The sequence below is a fragment of the Rhinatrema bivittatum genome, chromosome 15 (assembly GCF_901001135.1).
Source record: "Rhinatrema bivittatum chromosome 15, aRhiBiv1.1, whole genome shotgun sequence".
Lineage (NCBI taxonomy): Eukaryota > Metazoa > Chordata > Amphibia > Gymnophiona > Rhinatrematidae > Rhinatrema > Rhinatrema bivittatum.
This window is the reverse complement of record NC_042629.1, coordinates 50,887,021-50,903,956: the sequence shown is the minus strand read 5'-3', so window position 1 is coordinate 50,903,956 and position 16,936 is coordinate 50,887,021. Positions and strand designations below refer to the sequence as shown.

At 45.4% G+C, this 16,936-nt stretch overlaps 1 protein-coding gene across 33 annotated transcripts in view; it reads left to right on the top strand.

Annotated features, from left to right (window-relative positions):
* ABI3BP (ABI family member 3 binding protein) overlaps nt 1-16,936 on the top strand; it is a 293,742-nt gene that overhangs the window by 89,565 nt on the left and 187,241 nt on the right. For 15 of the 33 annotated variants that reach the window (XM_029577752.1, XM_029577755.1, XM_029577768.1 and 12 more), the window contains exon 1: nt 183-396. The exons of 1 other annotated variant lie outside the window; for it this stretch is intronic. In XM_029577752.1, the coding sequence (XP_029433612.1) occupies nt 216-396 (181 nt within the window). In that variant the 5' untranslated portion in view covers nt 183-215. Of the gene's footprint in view, nt 1-177; nt 397-16,936 lie in introns of those variants that run through there. 17 more of the 33 variants (XM_029577765.1, XM_029577774.1, XM_029577771.1 and 14 more) reach the window with 10 other exon arrangements.

The following is a 16,936-nucleotide window of genomic DNA, read 5'->3' as shown; positions in this document are numbered from 1 at the left end:
CCAGTTGCTTTACTTTTGCAAGCCGAGTGCTTGCAGGCGAATCTTTTCTGCCCCGATCTATGACATCATCATGACAATAAGCAGAGGAGCGGGAGAGGGGAAACGCGGGAGGATATCATTTTTCGGCGAAGTAGCCTCGTTCTATTTATTTATTTGTCCGCGAAGGGGCTGCGGTGATGTCACAGTCTCCTCCCCTCCGAACGTAGCTGCTGTCAATGCTGGCTCCTCGGTCACTGAGGGAACAGTTCCCCGCACTGCAGCTACCTTGCCTGCTAACACCCCAGCCTCACTGTCAGGGCGAGTTTGGGTTTCTAGCCATGCTGTCCAGATGGGTTTTTCTTCTTCTCTGTGGAAATATTGCAGAGTACCTGGGAAGTGCACAGAAATTGCCAAGAGGCGAGTAGCACTACCGTTCTCTCTCTCTGTTTAATGCTTCTTTCACTACGTTGCTTTAAAGCATGCAAAGATGAAATGTGCTGAATAAGGAAAGCTGTGCAGTAGCAAATACCTGGGAAAAACGAATTCCTGTGGCTTAAAAGACCTTCAATTTACAGATTGAAGCCAGCAAAGTTGTGGATAGCTTTTGCATGGTGATGGTTTTTTTCTTCTAGTCTGGTTAAGAGAAATATAAATTGCATTTATTGTTGCAACCGGCGTGATACGGAGCTGTAATAACCAATTTAGGAAGAATATTTATCTATGATATCCTCTCCAGAAACACGAGGCTGTAGGCATTGACTTCCAGGTTCTTAGTATAACCCCCCATAAAGTTGGTTTACAGCTTTCCAGAGTGTATTGAATGTAGAGATGGTTTAATGCTGCATAATTCAGTAAAGAACCTGGTAATCGGGGCTTTGCAAGACGGTTTGCAAAATACTAGACTGGAAGAGACCCTCCCCCCTTGCCCGTACTGCTCTGAGCTGCATGCAGGCATTTTGGCAATTACTTGCTGGGCGAGCAGCTGCACTAGGAAATCAAAGTCGGATTTCTAAATCTGGATCTAAATCTGGATTGGTTTTTACAGCTTTGGCAGTAAAGGATTTACCCCCCCTGGGTGCACAACCCTGCTGAATACTGCAGGCTCTCCAAGATCCGGGGGGGGGCGCAGGTTGCCTGCTGCTTTGAGTGCATTGTAGAGCTCGGGGGTGACGATCAGAAAAGCCCTCTGAATTAATAACCCTCGTCGGTCGCTATTCTCTGCCCTCCAGCTGAGAAATCTGCCGCGGGAGGGAGGCAGTCTCGGAAAGGGGGGCTTAACAGGCAAAAGTCTGGCCACTGGAGGAGTTCCCGAGACAAACCAGAAGCGCGCCTTTCAGGCTAGGCGTTCTTTTCCCTTCTCTGTATTTTGAAAGACTAGAGGAGCAATCTGAAGAATTTGCAGAAAAAAATTGAAAGGGGGTGGGGGGGGGGGGAGGATATTTCCTTGAAAAGAGGCAGCCACCCAGATGTTAGATGCATTTTTTTTGGTTAGGTTTTATACCCTAATATTTGGGATCCAGGCAAGGTCCCAAGACTTACTTGTTGGCTACAATCGGCTGCTGGCCCAGGTGTTGCAGGATATTCTGCCCTGGGTGGATCTAAATTATCGTTATGACTTGTGTCAACTGGACACAAGCAGAGAAATGGAGCCTTACATCTGTTTTCTAAGTTAATGTTCGTCAAGGCTGGGGAAAGAGAGAGAGAAAAAAAAGGCACTGAAACCAATTTATTATCAGCTGCTCTTTCCTCTGTTATGGAAAAAGGAAGGCTATTGTGAGAAGCAGGTTTATGGTAAGGCCTTTTAACTTTTATGGCAAGAACAGGGGGATTACAATAACTGCTAGCCCAGAGCATCTCTGCTTTTCCCGTTTATACTCCCGAGAAACTCGAGTCTCAAACACTTCCCATGGCCTAGCCCCGACAGATGGTCTGGGTTTTATTTTTCTTTTATTGCTGCTTGGATGGGATGACAGCAGAGGTATGGGGCGTCTGGCAAGGATGGAAGCTTCAGCTTTCCCGGTGCACGCGCTGGGTTCCTGCAATCCACTGACTCTTCTACTCTTTGACAAATACAAGTAAAGGTACAGATGGCAACAAAAAAAAAGAAGATGCACATTACTCTGCTGCACTGTAGGACATTTCCCATAGCACGGAGTTCCCCCTCCCCCAGCCTGTTCTGGTGAAGGTTGCAGCCCCTGTGGTTTACAGAATATCCAGGATGAATATGTATGAGATAAGTCTGCATGGTCAGTATGGGGGATCCTGAAAACCTGACTGGCTCCAGAGTCACCGGGACGAGTTTGGAAACCTCTGCTGGAGCAATGAAACGGTACCCAGCCAATGCCTGCAGGCTTTGAAACCCCCGTCCCTTGATAATGCACCCCCCATTGGTTGGAAGAATCTAACCTAGGAGTTAATATTAGCACATCTGGAAATGTCTCTCCAGGTCCATCCCTACATTTGATACAACCTTCCTGATTTTATTATTTTTTTTTTATATACACAAAGTTTGAGTTTTTGAGGCCAGTGGGAGGAGCTGCTTGTATAGCTTTGGTGTTTCTCAGGACTGTAGAAATGCAGGAGAGGAGTCAGTTTTGAAGTTTGTTCCTTTTTTTTTTTTTAAGTCATTTTTTGAGGGAGGGAGCACAAGGATTATTATTTTTTTTTTTTTTTACCCAGTACAGGAATTCCCAACCTGTGCATCTGAATCCACTAGTGCAGGGTTAGGGAGTCCAGGAGTGCCCCATTCAGGATACAGTTACTGTATATGTGCTGCCTCCATTGCATGCAAATCTATCTCATGCATTTTAGCTGTGGAAGCCCTGAAAACCAGACCTATTTTGTTGCAGCTCAGGACTGGCGTTGCCTAGCCCTGCATTCATGGGTCTAAGAAGAGGTGCATATGAATCAAAAGATGAAGTTCTCACGTGAAGGCCTGCAATGAGTGTGCATCTCCTCACTGTAAGAAAAAAAACATGTGGCGTTGGTCTGTGACATTTGTATAAATATGATTTGTGCAGCTGGAGGATGAGCACGAGTTGGCGGCAGCAGCCAATGATGCAGAATCGCATAGCAATGTGAGGATGTTGGGAAAAAATCATGGGTAAAGTGAGAGAAAGTGATCTGAGGCCTAGGAAAACGATAGCAATTTGGAGCACTACTGCTTGGCATAACTTCCACGACACTTTCACATGTGAAAAACGGACCTGCCCATTCTTGAATACTCATGGGATCCGGCATCTGTTGTTGTTTGGGTTTTTGGGTTTTTTTGGAGCCCATGAAAGGCATCGCGGCCCCTCCGAGGTTTCAGTTTCCTCCCGAGCCGGTTTGGCTAGTGGAACTCTGTGCTTCGTGATACCTGTGAAAAAAAAAGTTGCGCCCTCCGCGTGGCTTGCGAAGTTGGATCCTTCCCAACTTTTACCGCTGTCACTGCACTGCTAATCCTCTCTAGCCAGGCCGCTCTTGCTTTGGTCGGCAGGGCACTCTGCGCCCACGTCTGGCAGCGGTTACTAATGCATGGGCCATGCGGGGCTGTGAGCTGGTGGCGAGGGGGTGCTGGAGATTTAGGGAATCTCGAGGAGCGTGGGAATGTACCGTGGAATGTAAACGGCTTTGCTCGTGGTTGCAGACGGGCTGGCAGTGCAGATGGAATTCAAACCTGAGAACTTGACAGCTCTCACATTACAGAGGGTTGGCCTCGCTGATAAGGCATTCTCCTGTCCTGGCATCCCACTGGATCTTCAGTACTTGGAAGCACGCAAGGGTCGCCAAAGGAGTATTGTGTGCAGATACAGGCTCTCGGGGTGCAGAAATGATCCTCATTGAGCCATGTACAGCTCTATGCAGACGTTGGTAAGGGCCACCTTGTAGGTTGTTTTAAAAGCAAAACAAACCCCCCACCTCCAAATTCATTTTTTCATTCACTTTTGGTTTTAACTAAAAATGGAAAAAATTTCAGGCTGGTTAGAATTTTGCCAAAATTTTGGACTTTTCCCCAGATGCACTGGGTGGTGGTGGGGGGAGGGTGTTCTTTGGATTTTTACCTGCAGATTTCAGGAAAATGCAATTTTGAACCTGGGAGCTTCCTGCAATTCTGTTGCAGGCCTGATGTGCTCCTGTTCTACTTTCTCCTTTCACTGGTATATTCTGAGTTCTCAGATTGTGTCCATACTTAAAAACTGTTTTCAGACTCATTCTGGAGGCCAGTTTAGTTCACTAGATGTCATTTCCAGTCTTGTATTTTTCTTGGGCCTATGGTTATTGTGTAAGGTTAAAGTGTGTTATATTTCTCAATGGGAATGTTTTCGCACCAAGGGTTATCCAGAGATTACAAATGGTGGGCGGCTTCTAGGAGAGGAGAATTTGATAGCCCTTGCCTCTGGCAGGGTGGTGTGTTAAGGTTAAAAGGTTACCTTATCCTGGAACACGGGGAAGGTTCCAGGGTTTGGTTCAGGGGACTGCCCCACTAGGTGTGTGTCAATGAATGAATGACCAGAGCAATTCTTAGCCGGTGGCTGTGTGTAGTCGATGCAGTGCTATGTAAGGAGGGTGGCTGACCTTTTCACAGGGCTGGTCACCGAGGAAGGAGCTCGGGACCAGGACTCTCTGGAGGGTCCAGGTCATAGTGTGTAAAAGGAGGAGGAACAAGTGCGTCACCCCGAAGTGCTAGCAGTGTGGATTACACAGAGATGAAAGAAGAAACAGGCAGGGAAATGCAGAAACTATCTGAAAGCTTCCATCAGCTTTCCTGGAAGAAAGACACGTGAGAGGAGTTGTACTACAGTGTGCATAAAGTTTGGGAATTACGTGAAGCAACTGTGTTTGGAGGGGGCTGCTGGCTGGCCCTAGGGGAAGAGGTACCAGCTTTCTATTTCAGTATAGAGCTTGGAGCGCTACATAGGCCCAAAGAAGCAGGGGTGCACCATCCCTGGAGCTGCTCCTGGAGTGTGCTGACTGGGCTGTGCACTGCTTTTCAAGTGTGTGACATCTATAAGAATTATGTGGAGTGAAACAGAGGAGGAGCGAACATCAGGGACCCACGTAGGGTCCGGAAAAAAAAAAGGCAGGAGGACTGTGAGAAACGGTGGGAGGCAAACTAGGCTCCTGCAGTGCTGGGAGTTGCCTCAGCAGTGTGGTTTGGAGACAGTGAGAGATTATCTAAGATGTGTAATCACTCAGGAGTATAAGATTAGGACTGTGGTTTTTGCGATCTGACCAAGAAGGCAAGAAAATTGGATTTGGACGTGGACTGCGAGTTAAACTAGATGTTTTTGCTACTATGGAGGTCCATATTCAATCACTGCCCAGCAGGCAAGTGTATAATAAATTGAATCGGCAACTCTTACCTTCCGCAGTCAAGAACATGGGGCAGTGCATTGCACGTCATTAGAGAGGTGTTCACTGGCTTGTGTTCAAAAATGCCGTGCCTTGCACAGGGACCTGGGTTCCATTTCTGGGTCCAGTCTTCTGCGTCATAGGGGTACTGAGAAAACCGCATTTACAGCCCCTCGGGGAGGGAGGTTGGTCTTAGTTGTCATGCAATGGTGACACCTAGTGGCTGAATTTAGCTTCCATGAATTCAGGTTTCTGAGAGGATCCCAGGTGCGTGGCCTCTGGCCGAGGAAGGTTGCAGCAGTGATTGGACTGAAGCAAGTTGGGACGGGATATAAAATGGGGAGGAGGGGGGGGGGGGGGGGAGACCACTTCCTTGAAGCTACACATGAAGGCTCAGTGTGTCAGATCCTAACCCCGGTTCCAACTGAGCTGACACCCAAAGGAGAAGGAGTAAACTCCCTGGTCAAAATATGCCATGCCATCATAGATCATTGCTGCTTTTCCCATCTGTGCCAGTGAATCCAAAAAACATGCATTCCGTATTGAATTTATTTTATCACCCCTTAATGACTCCAACTGCAGATACACTGTGGGTTCTGGAGCAGGGTCAATCCTATTGGTTAATTCAACCTTTTCCATGTGAAAAGAAACCTCTTCAATCCCGGCAAAAAGCTTGAAAGTGGTCTCTGCAGTCAGGCCCACGGTCTCTTGGCTCAGGCCCACAGTATTGCCCCATTGTCAATGCACTTCTTCTAGGGAGCGTTGAATTTGGCGCTTTCTCAGGCACGTCAATCTGCTCAACATGGTCAGTAAGGGTTGATCAAAAAACTTAATAAAGGAATTTAAAAAGGAAAGATGCTGCTGAGCGTAAAGATCTTAGAACTATAAGCAATTGCAAAAAAAAGTCATGAATATGAAAGCTCGCTTTTTTTTTTTTGATGTTCAGCTGTCCTTCAGTGTGGTAGCAACTCTCCGACTTGCTGATTTTACGGAGACTGACAGTAACAAATGTGTTGCTAAGCTATAATAAGCCATTCCATACTAATGTTACTGTACAATAAGCAAGAAGCCGGTCCACAGCTGTTTGCTTGGTGAGTGTGGGGTTGGGAAATATTTGCTGAGTAACCAGGCCCAGCGCTACCAGGTGTGCAAACCGTGCAGTTGCACAGAGCGGCACACCAAAGGGGGGGGGGGGGTGGAAGAGAGGAAGAGGTAGAGACCCGGCAGATCCATCAGCAGCATCTATCCCGCTGGGAGGCTGAAGCAAGGAGAGAGAGAGAGGCCCTAGCAGGGCTGCTGGGTGAAGATCTTCGCACCGGTGGCCACAGAAAGGAGAAGGAGAGGCCTGTGTGGAGAGAATGAACCATGTGTGCATTAGAAAGCATGTGCATTTGAGAGAAAGGAAATCCTGAGTAATCCATGACCCTCAGGGTGACTGGAAATAAAAAGATGCCAGATAGATGCTGTTTTGAAATATTTTTTTGTTTAGGAAATCTTGTAAATATTTTGAGGAGTGTTTAACCGTGAATTATGTTCATCAGCTGTTTTGAACTATTTATTCCTTTTGTTAGTACAGTTTTACTATTATGATTTATGTTTCATATTTCTTGATTTTATTATTTGTTTTATGAAGAATGATGCCATTTCTGGTTTTCCATTGTTGCACTATATACGGAGTCTTGCTTGTCGCAGTTTCCAGTTCAGTTTGTCTGCATGTTTCTAGTTATACTTGATGGTCTCTCTATTCTTTATTTGGTTAGAGTCTGTGCTCTGCATTTGTGACCAAGCTGAGGTATTCTGCTAGTATGTAGTTTCTTTGCAGGGATTTATAGCAGCCTGGTTGGTCCTGTTTTTCTAAGAGAAGGTGTATTGGTGTTTTAGGGCCTGGTTTAATATTTGCAGTGTTGCCTTTTTCATTGTTTGAGTGCTGGCAGTTAGTGCAGATTTTTATGGGAGGTTTGTATATTGTAATTGTAATTCAGATTACTCCTGGCTTTCTGAGGGCCAAGGTCACACCCAACACGTGTTACAATAGGCCTAATAATATATGAGTGTCTTTCTTACTTTTTTTTCAGTTTTCTGGTTGGCAGCACAGCAGTGCCTGCAAATATAATATACTTGTTAAGTGATATTTTTACCTCAGAAGACTGTACTATGAATGTCCTTTTTCATATAAAATCTGATATAAATGCATAATTTTAATTGTGTGAAGAGGGGAGGGCAAAGCACAAGCCTTGTAAGGTTTGTCTAGGGCACCTTCCGCGAACCTATTTTGTCCTGTCCCTGGGTATAAAATGCCCAAATGGGTAGAAGCAGTCCCCAGGTACTCCTGCCTACCAGGATGCAAACATGGCACCAGCTGGCCCTGTGGCCGGCACCATCGTGGTGCTCCGAGGTACTTTTGTGCAACAAAATGCTGGTAGGCACAGGGCTGGCGGGCACCATATTTATAAAGTAGCAGGTAGGGCAGTCTGTATGTCTAATCCTAACAAAGACTAGGCTTGCGATGACAAGTGAAGGAGCAGGAACTCGGCCGAAATGTATGTCAATTCTAATTAAAGTGGCAGTGCCCAACAATATAATACAAGAGCATTGGATATTGCTGGCACTAAGCAGTGACGTTGGTGTGCTGTGTGTTCCCTACCCAAACCATGTGAAGTCATGTTTTCCTTGGTTTCTGTCCCTGTTGCGAGGGGACGAGGAAGGAGAGGGCCGCAGGCCTCTCGTGCTTCTTTGCCGACCCCCCATAGCATGCACAGAAGGCTTCCCTATCTGCTCTTGAGGCAGAATAGGGTCTTTGTGTAAGGGTGTGCATGGGGAAACCCTTTCCTTTTAATTTTGGTTTTCACTTTATTTACTATTTCTTTTCCATTTTGTTTCATTTTCTGCTTTTTTTTTTTTTTTTTTTTTAGCGTGCGCTAAAACCATCTTAGCACATGCTACAAGGATTTAGTGGGCGCTAAAACACAGAAATGAAACAATATTTTGTTTTTTTTATGGAAATTGAAACTAGTGTTGTTATGATTTTCCTTTTTTTGAAAACCGCGCAATCCCTAGTCAAGAGTTTTGCTTATCCTTTGATCCTTGTTAGACATTCTGAATCCTGACTGACATAGCAGATGTTAAGCATCTCATTTTCTGCAGGGAGTCCTTAGTCCAGTTCTGTGGCTTTATGGTGCCATTCTGGCACATCTCCTGATTCATTTCTGTACTTGTACTGATTTCAGATGGAAGAACATACTGGGTCAGCCCAAAGGTCCATCAAGTCCAGGATCCTGTTTCCAACAGTGGCCAATCCAGGTCACAAGTACCTGGAAAGATCCCAAAATCAATAGATTCCAAGCTGCTTATCCCAGAGACAAGCAATGGATTTTGCCAAGCCCACCTTAATTAATGGTTTATGGACTTTTCTTCCAGGAACTTGTCCAAACCTTTTTTAAACCCAATTATGCTAACATCTTTTACCGCATCCTCAGGCAACAATTTTCAGAGATTACAAATACCACAGTGCATTAGGATGCAAGTTAAAAAAAAAAAAACCATCAAAAAACCAGAATGGCCAAATACTACCTCCTGAAACTAGGATGTCTGGCAGAATTGGTAGTCTGGTGATTAGCTCCATGAAATCTGTAGACCACAGTTTGTCTCCCTTTTGACTACCTACTGTATTATCTTGAAGAAGACCATTTAACCTACCTGTAGTATACTTGTAAAATCTTGGGGGAAGGGCCTCTATAATTGTAAGGTTTATCATATAAGTGCTGTGTAGAGTGGTGGTGATGCATACATACTTTCATTCCTATCTCTACTCCAGCCTCCAGTAGATATTTTTCATGCTTTGTTATTGAAGCTACCTCTTCTATTATGAATGCAGTAATTGACCAAGAACTAGCTTAAATCCTGTGTGTTTAGCTTTTTAATCACAGTTGACCTACTGTTCTGTTTCTGCTGTGTATTTTCTATACACAACTTAAACAGATAGCTTAACTCAGTCTTTACTCTCAGACACAGGAGGCAACTTAAACTCCAAACTTCTGTTGACTCATCTACCAGCCTTTGAAGATTGTTTGGACTATGTTAAGCCAATTTTTGAGATTTCCCTATGAGAGCCTATCCCCTTGTTGAGGTGGATTGGGGCGTCCCTGTTTTCAAGGCTGGATGTGGTAAGGAAGACCTGCTTGTGTTATATTTCCTAACGAGCATACACAGTGTCAGTAACCTGCTACAGGGGAAGAATAGTTTTACATGAACTGTGTTGATCTACCTCTTCTGTTGTGAGGCATGGACGTTTTTCCACCCTTCCTGCTTCTTGCTCAGTTTTCCCCGATTTTGTCCGCTTGGAGTTGCTAACCCAAGGTACCTGGAGTCAACATCCAAAACCTACTGAAGGGAGAGTGTTTCTTCCAGAGATACAACAAAGGGTTGCAAGTTCCATCTAAAGAAAGGGATCCCAGTAAAGGAGAAACAAAGGAGATACAACATAAAGGTAACAAGAACTTTGTTACAACATAAAGGTAACAAGAACTTAGCAACAAAGTTCTTGTTACCTTTATGTTGTAACAATCGTGAGACGGTTACTTAAGAGTGTGAGAAGTTCCCACCTGGCAGTACCTAAGGAGTGGAAAGAATCCAGGAAAATATGAGGGAGAGTGAAGCTCCCCTCAGGTGCTGCGTAAGGAGCTAAAATATTTGAAGAGGATTTCTGGAAGACTATTAAACCTGGGACTGAGGTCTGATTAAATATTGGGACTGTGGGTGTATACTCTAACCACCTCCAGAGGGAAGAGACCAGAGGATAAATTGGAGAAAAGAAGGAAGATTAAACTAACTAATCTGCATAATCTGAAGAATTTAAGAACTTGGATTCAAGGAGGAATTCTGTATAAATATAAAGCTTCCATTAGAAGTAGAGACTTTACCAAGAAGTGGAGTCACAAGTTTATTCTATCTATCTGCTGTCTTATTATTTATTGCTGCTAATCAATTGAATGAGAGAAGCGTAAATATTATTCAATCATCTAATCAAACTATGAGTAAAGAAGCTGGAAACCACAGATTCCTCGGTGTGTGTTTATTGGATGCTGAGACTGCGTAATATTGCTGCTGTACGTACAGAAATTGGACTGAAATGCAAAGAAGCAGGGTATAAGAGCTGCTGTTCATCTCCACGTATTGAACTTTTGGCAGTAGATGAAAGCTTGTCCGGTAGGGAGAAGGAGTCGAATAGAGACAGAGGAGTTGTGTGGAAAGGGTCCGTCTCTGCTTTCTCTTTCTATGTGCCCCTGTGTGCCAAGTGAAGGATCCGTCCCGCCCAGGGGTTACACTAACATCTCTTAGTCAAGCAGGGATCATTGCTACTGGCAAAAAGGACCGTCCAGGCTTACCTGAACTAATCTTCAGAGAGATTACAGTGTATAAACATCTTGTTTCCAGAACACATACAAAGCATGAAAAGTACGGAACATGGCATCCAAGAACAAGTTGATAAAGTGAATCCCAGCAAACATGAGAGAGAAGAAACCTATAAAAGATCATCACAGCACAGAGCCTGGCCAGGACGCTCACTGTGGCTATATACAGACTAAATAAAACTCCATTAAAGCACTTCTCTCTCTCTCTCAGGCCCCTGCGCTGTTAAAGAACCACCATAGATCAGAAAATGTTTGACTTTTGCACCCTGTGAAATGTTCTCTGAAGTAGGACAGATGCTGCAGCCAGACCCTGGGTAAGGACAGCCTGTCAGAACATCTGGGGGGGAGGGGTAAGGGGAGGAAAACTGAAGTAAGCATCTCTTTCAATGCACTTTCCCAACTGACAATGGGCAAACGTTGGGCATGAGACCCGAGGCTAACATCACGCTTGAATGCATTTTCCTGAGCTGAACGTGTCCAACTGCAAGTGTGGTGAACCCTTGTGGCTGTGGTGAGGTTGGCCCAACATATGGGGCGAACCCTGTAGACCCTCACCAATAGCTGGTGGAGGCTGGCTGGCAAGAGACTGGTCTAGAGTTGCCCCTTGCCCCGTAGGTTGAGCCCTTGGGTTCTGGGGGCCAGCAGGACTTAGGCGATGGTTTCTTGCAGTATGGTGAAGGGCCTGGGCCTGAGCCTGGCAAGGATCAGAGGCTGGAAGCAATCAGAATAGTCAGGCAAGGGGTCAGAACCAGTGGTCAGTCCAAAGGAAGACTAGGAGGAGACAGGGTGAACTGATATGGAAGGACTGGCAGACAGACAAGGAGTGTAGATACTAGATACCATGAGGCAGGGCATGCTGGAGAGACGAAGCTGGGCGAGGCTGGCAACAGGAATCTGTAATGCTGGCAACTCGCACTATGGAAATAATAGGATCTGCTGCTGAGGCGAGTTGCTGGAGTCGCAGCTGAGTTTAAATATCCAGCTGCGTAATGTCATCAGGGAATGTCAGAGTTGGTTTTCCTGCCATGGGGCTCTTAAAACTCTGTGCCTTGTGCGTACACGTGCCTAGAGACTGGCACAGCGTGGCACGATGGCCTGGGAGGCTCTGGCGGGGTCTGTTCCATGAGGGAACGTTAGCGGTGGCACAGGGAGTGCATCTTTCGGCTTCCCGGCCGCACTGTAGGAATTTCTGCATCGGGCCCAGCCACCGGTGATGTCTGGAGTGAGTTCAGCGGCTCACGGGGGCTTCCCGTGAGCCACCAATGTAACAGTACACCCTGATATAATTCATAATTCTGGTTCAGAACTGGAGCTTATTCAGCCATTTCTAGAATCCTCAGAAGGCTGATTCACACTGACAACTGCTGAAATATAGTGACTTTCTGACTATTACAGACTCAAAGAATGTGAAAGATCTGGAAACTTGTAGGCTCTGCAAAGCCTATAATTACAGGCCAGGAAGGCATCAATGACCATGTTTGCACCACAATACAGGGAAGCTGGGTCCAGGATGCAGGCTTTTGTCTTACAAATGCATATCTCAACGGACAGGAGCCAGGTGAAAAGATTCTTCTTTTAAAGTTACAGTTTTAATTAAATCCTGGTGCCAAGAAACGGAATTCAGGCCTAACTCCTATTGAAGCCACAGACTTGCGATTTGTTTACACAACAAAGAATATCAAGAGAAGAACAGAAGAACACAGTGCATCAAAGCCAGGGTGATAGAGGAACTTTTATGGTGGAAGGGTGTGTCAGGGAAGACAGGTGGAGAGTATGATTTTTACAAATGAATGGAGGATGTCCTCACAAGCATTTCCTTTACATGATAGATTGTCATGACAACAGCATAATGTATCTTTGTAAATAAGTCTTTGGGCAGTCACGTCATTCATTCTGGAAACTTCGGTAGTGCTGTATTTTGATTATATAAGTCAGGGCATGTCATATAGTCATTGAGACGCTAGTTATTACAGATAGAGGGCATATCGCATCTCACAGGAACACTTGTCGTTTAAGAAGCCAAATAAACTAAATTTAAAAACCTCTTGCTGAGTTGAAGTGTTCTTGTTGCCCTGGCTTTGAGTCCAGAAATTATTGACAACCCCTCTTAAGTTCCCTCCTCAAGGTTTTAGGCTTTGGTTTCTGGGGAAAAAAAGATGATGAAGCTCCCTTACTAGTAAAGGGAATGTCAAGGTTGGTTGCAGTCTCCCAAGAGTTTTCCTCAGGTCCATATTTTATCCATGCTATGAGATACTCCAGCTTGTTTTGGCGTCTATGGGCATCCAGGATTTCTTGTACCTTCTAAGTAGTGTTTACTTTTAGTATTTTGGTTTTGCTATATTGAATCACCTTAATTTTTTACTGGTATATTGCTTTACTGTATTGTATTACCTTTTTAATTTTTATTGTATTGCGAAAACTGGTTTATCAAAAATAAATTACCATTACTATACCTCCTTGGAGGAGGTTTCTGTGAGTTGAGGTGGTTGTTGAGAAGACCAGGAATGGACCAGTGGCTTCAGGAGAAACACATGAAAGACATTATGTATATGTAGTGTAGGTGGATAGCTTGACCTCGTAAGTCACAGGGCCCACTTGTTGCAGCACAGAAAAAGGACCACTGAATCGAGGTGCCAGTCTGATGGAAGGTATTTGGAGACACAAATTCTCTATACTTAGCCATACCAAGTTGAATTGTGGAGAGAGCCTGTGCTTCTTGGAATGGGCTGCTGCCTTGGTAAGCAACTAATTGGTCCTTTGCCAGAGATCGTGAGAAGTGAGTTGGGCTGCCAAACAGGTTACTGCCCAATGGAGAGGAAGCGGCACTAGGATGTTTGCCCTAAACTTTGGTCTTGCCTTTGGTCAGTTAATTTACTCCTGCGTTATACTTGATTATTAATATTTTATAGTTATGATTGTTAATGATGTTAGCATATTACCCTTGAAACCCAATGTTTTCTGTAAAGCCTGTTGCTGTTATATGTTTTACTGTGTAAACTGTTATATGTAAAGCCTGTTGCTAATTTATTGTTTCACTGTAAACCGAGGTAATGTATAGCTATACGTACCACGGTATAGAAGAATCTATAAATAAATAAAATAAATAAATAAATAAACTACTTGGAACAGTGTCGAGCCGGCGGAAGAGCTTATGTGATTTGTTGTGAGAGAACTCAGGCTGGAGAGTCTAGGCAAGGCTAGAGACAGGAATCGGGAATGCTGGCAACTCACATTATGGAAGCAGCAGGATCTGATGCTGAGGCAAGTTTCTGGAGTCGCGGCTGGGTTTAAATAACCAGCCGCGTGATGTCGTCAGGGAGCGCCAGAGTTGGTTTTCCTGTTGCAGGGCCCTTAAAGCTCTGGGCCTCGTACGCAAGTGCGTCTAGAGACTGGCACTGCATGGAATAGACTTAGGTTTAGGGTACTTGCCAGGTTCTTGTGGCCTGCTTTGGCCTCTGTTGGGAACAGGATCCTGGGCTTGATGGACCCTTGGTCTGACCCAGTATGGCATGTTCTTATGATGGCCAGGGAGGCACTTGTGGCGTCCATGCTACGAGGGAAGGTCAGCCGTGGCGCAGGGAGCATAGCTCTCGGTGTCCTGGCCACACGACTGGAATTGCTGCATTGGGCCCGGCTGCGGGCGGCGTCCGTGAAGTACAGCAGCTCGCGGGGGGCATCCTGCAAGCCGTCAATGTAACACAAACTACAGTGGTAAAGTTTTAACATTGGTATCGGGTAAGCAAAGCTGAAGAGCCCCTCCCTGCTTTTATTTCTCGTTCTCACTCTCTTGCCCATGTTATTTACTTTTGTTTTAGCTATTTTGCTGTATCCACCTTTCTACTGCTGGCTTGTTTGGCCTTGAAAGATCTTTCCTAAAAGAGAAGCGAGGGCTTGCAGCTTGAAATTCCCTGTCGTCATTATTTTCTTTTTAAAAACAAAGAAACGCGTGCAGTCCCATCCCAGCCTTGCCTAGTGCCGTCAGCAGACTTAAACTGCGTCCTCCTGGGATTTGCGGACAAGCAGTGCATGTGGCAGAATCACCCACTTCCTGATTCCTAAATTATTCAGTTGACAGCTTAAAAAAAAATAGATGTGGTCATTTTCTTGGTCATCATCATCATCTTAGTCATTCTGGTTGCAATTAACTTTAGTGAATCAGAATAAATGTTTGACCTGTTTTGATCCATGATGGATCTAGGTGAGATATTTAAAAAGCTTTCTGTGTAGGTTATTTTCTGTCACATGGCAATAGGTAGTAAGCAATTTCCCCGTAGTCAACACTTGGGAGAAAACCTTTAGTACATCTGGCTTTTTCGTTAGGCAAGTAACCATTAAACAGAGTTAGACAGTGCTGGGATTCTCTCTAAGGAGCGTAGCCTGGCCTGTCAAGTTGATTTATTGGGTCATGCTTTCACTTTAGGTGTAGTCCAAGGCTTGTTTTATGAGTCCCCATGAAGTACCGCACTGGCTGTGTTCTAGAGATGTGAATCGTGTCCTCGATCGTCTTAACGATCGATTTCGGCTGGGAGGGGGAGGGAATCGTATTGTTGCCGTTTGGGGGGGTAAAATATCGTGATATATCGTTAAAATCGTTAAAACCCGCTAAAACCCACCCCCGACCCTTTAAATTAAATCCCCCACCCTCCCGAACCCCCCCCCCAAATGACTTAAATTACCTGGTGGTCCAGCGGCGGTCCGGAACGGCAGCAGTCCGGAACGGGCTCCTGCTACTGAATCTTGTTGTCTTCGGCCGGCGCCATTTTCCAAAATGGCGCCGAAAAATGGCGGCGGCCATAGACCAACAGGATTCGACGGCAGGAGGTCCTTCCGGACCCCCGCTGGACTTTTGGCAAGTCTTGTGGGGGTCAGGAGGCCCCCCCCAAGCTGGCCAAAAGTTCCTGGAGGTCCAGCGGGGGTCAGGGAGCGATTTCCTGCCGCGAATCGTTTTCCGTACGGAAAATGGCGCCGGCAGGAGATCGACTGCAGGAGGTCGTTCAGCGAGGGTTCCGGCGCCTCGCTGAACGACCTCCTGCAGTCGATCTCCTGCCGGCGCCATTTTCCGTACGGAAAACGATTCGTGGCGGGAAATCGCTCCCTGACCCCCGCTGGACCTCCAGGAACTTTTGGCCAGCTTGGGGGGGGGCCTCCTGACCCCCACAAGACTTGCCAAAAGTCCAGCGGGGGTCCGGAAGGACCTCCTGCCGTCGAATCCTGTTGGTCTATGGCTGCCGCCATTTTTCGGCGCCATTTTGGAAAATGGCGCCGGCCGAAGACAACAAGATTCAGTAGCAGGAGCCCGTTCCGGACCGCTGCCGTTCCGGACCCCCAGGTAATTTAAGTCATGAGGGTGGGGGATTGAAGGAGGTAGGATTTGGCAAGGAAATGTTTAAGTTATTTGGGGGGGGTTCGGGAGGGTGGGGGATTTAATTTAAAGGGTCGGGGGTGGGTTTTAGCGGGTTTTAGTGTGCCGGCTCACGATTCTAACGATTTATAACGATAAATCGTTAGAATCTCTATTGTATTGTGTTCCATAACGGTTTAAGACGATATTAAAATTATCGGACGATAATTTTAATCGTCCTAAAACGATTCACATCCCTACTGTGTTCATCCACCTGAATGCGTGAAACTGAAGGTCAACAAATGAACTAGAAGTTAAGACCTTTCTAATGGACTAAATACACTTCTTGATTAGCCTTTGGGAGTTAAACCAACAGAAAAGTCTGTCCTTTCAGCAGGCCAAAACAAAGCTAGTCCTCATAGCAAGGGTTTGCCACATGGCCTTCTCTGCCCTGTGGCCTTCATCAGGAAGCTGATTATTGTTCAGAAAGAGAACTATGAGCCTTCTGTATTCTGTGGCTTTTGAGAGTGAATCTTAGCATATTAATCTTTTCCCATAATTAGCAACTAAGCTTCTGCTATTTTGGGATATGAATCTGCAGATTTTTACCGATTTTTTTTTTTCTTTTAAATGTTGTGTTTTTTATTGTTTTGTTTTGTTTTAAAGATTGTGTTTTGGTCAGTTGGAGCAGGTTGTGCCACTGTCCTTTGGACATGTAAGATTTTGTTTTATATGTTTATGCAATGTACCTTTGTGATCTGCTACAAACACGTTTTGGATGTGCAGGGCATACATTCTGGAAAATAAAATAAATGGCCCTTTCAGCACAGGGAGTAGTGCTATGGAACCTTTTTGCACCTTGGGTTGATTG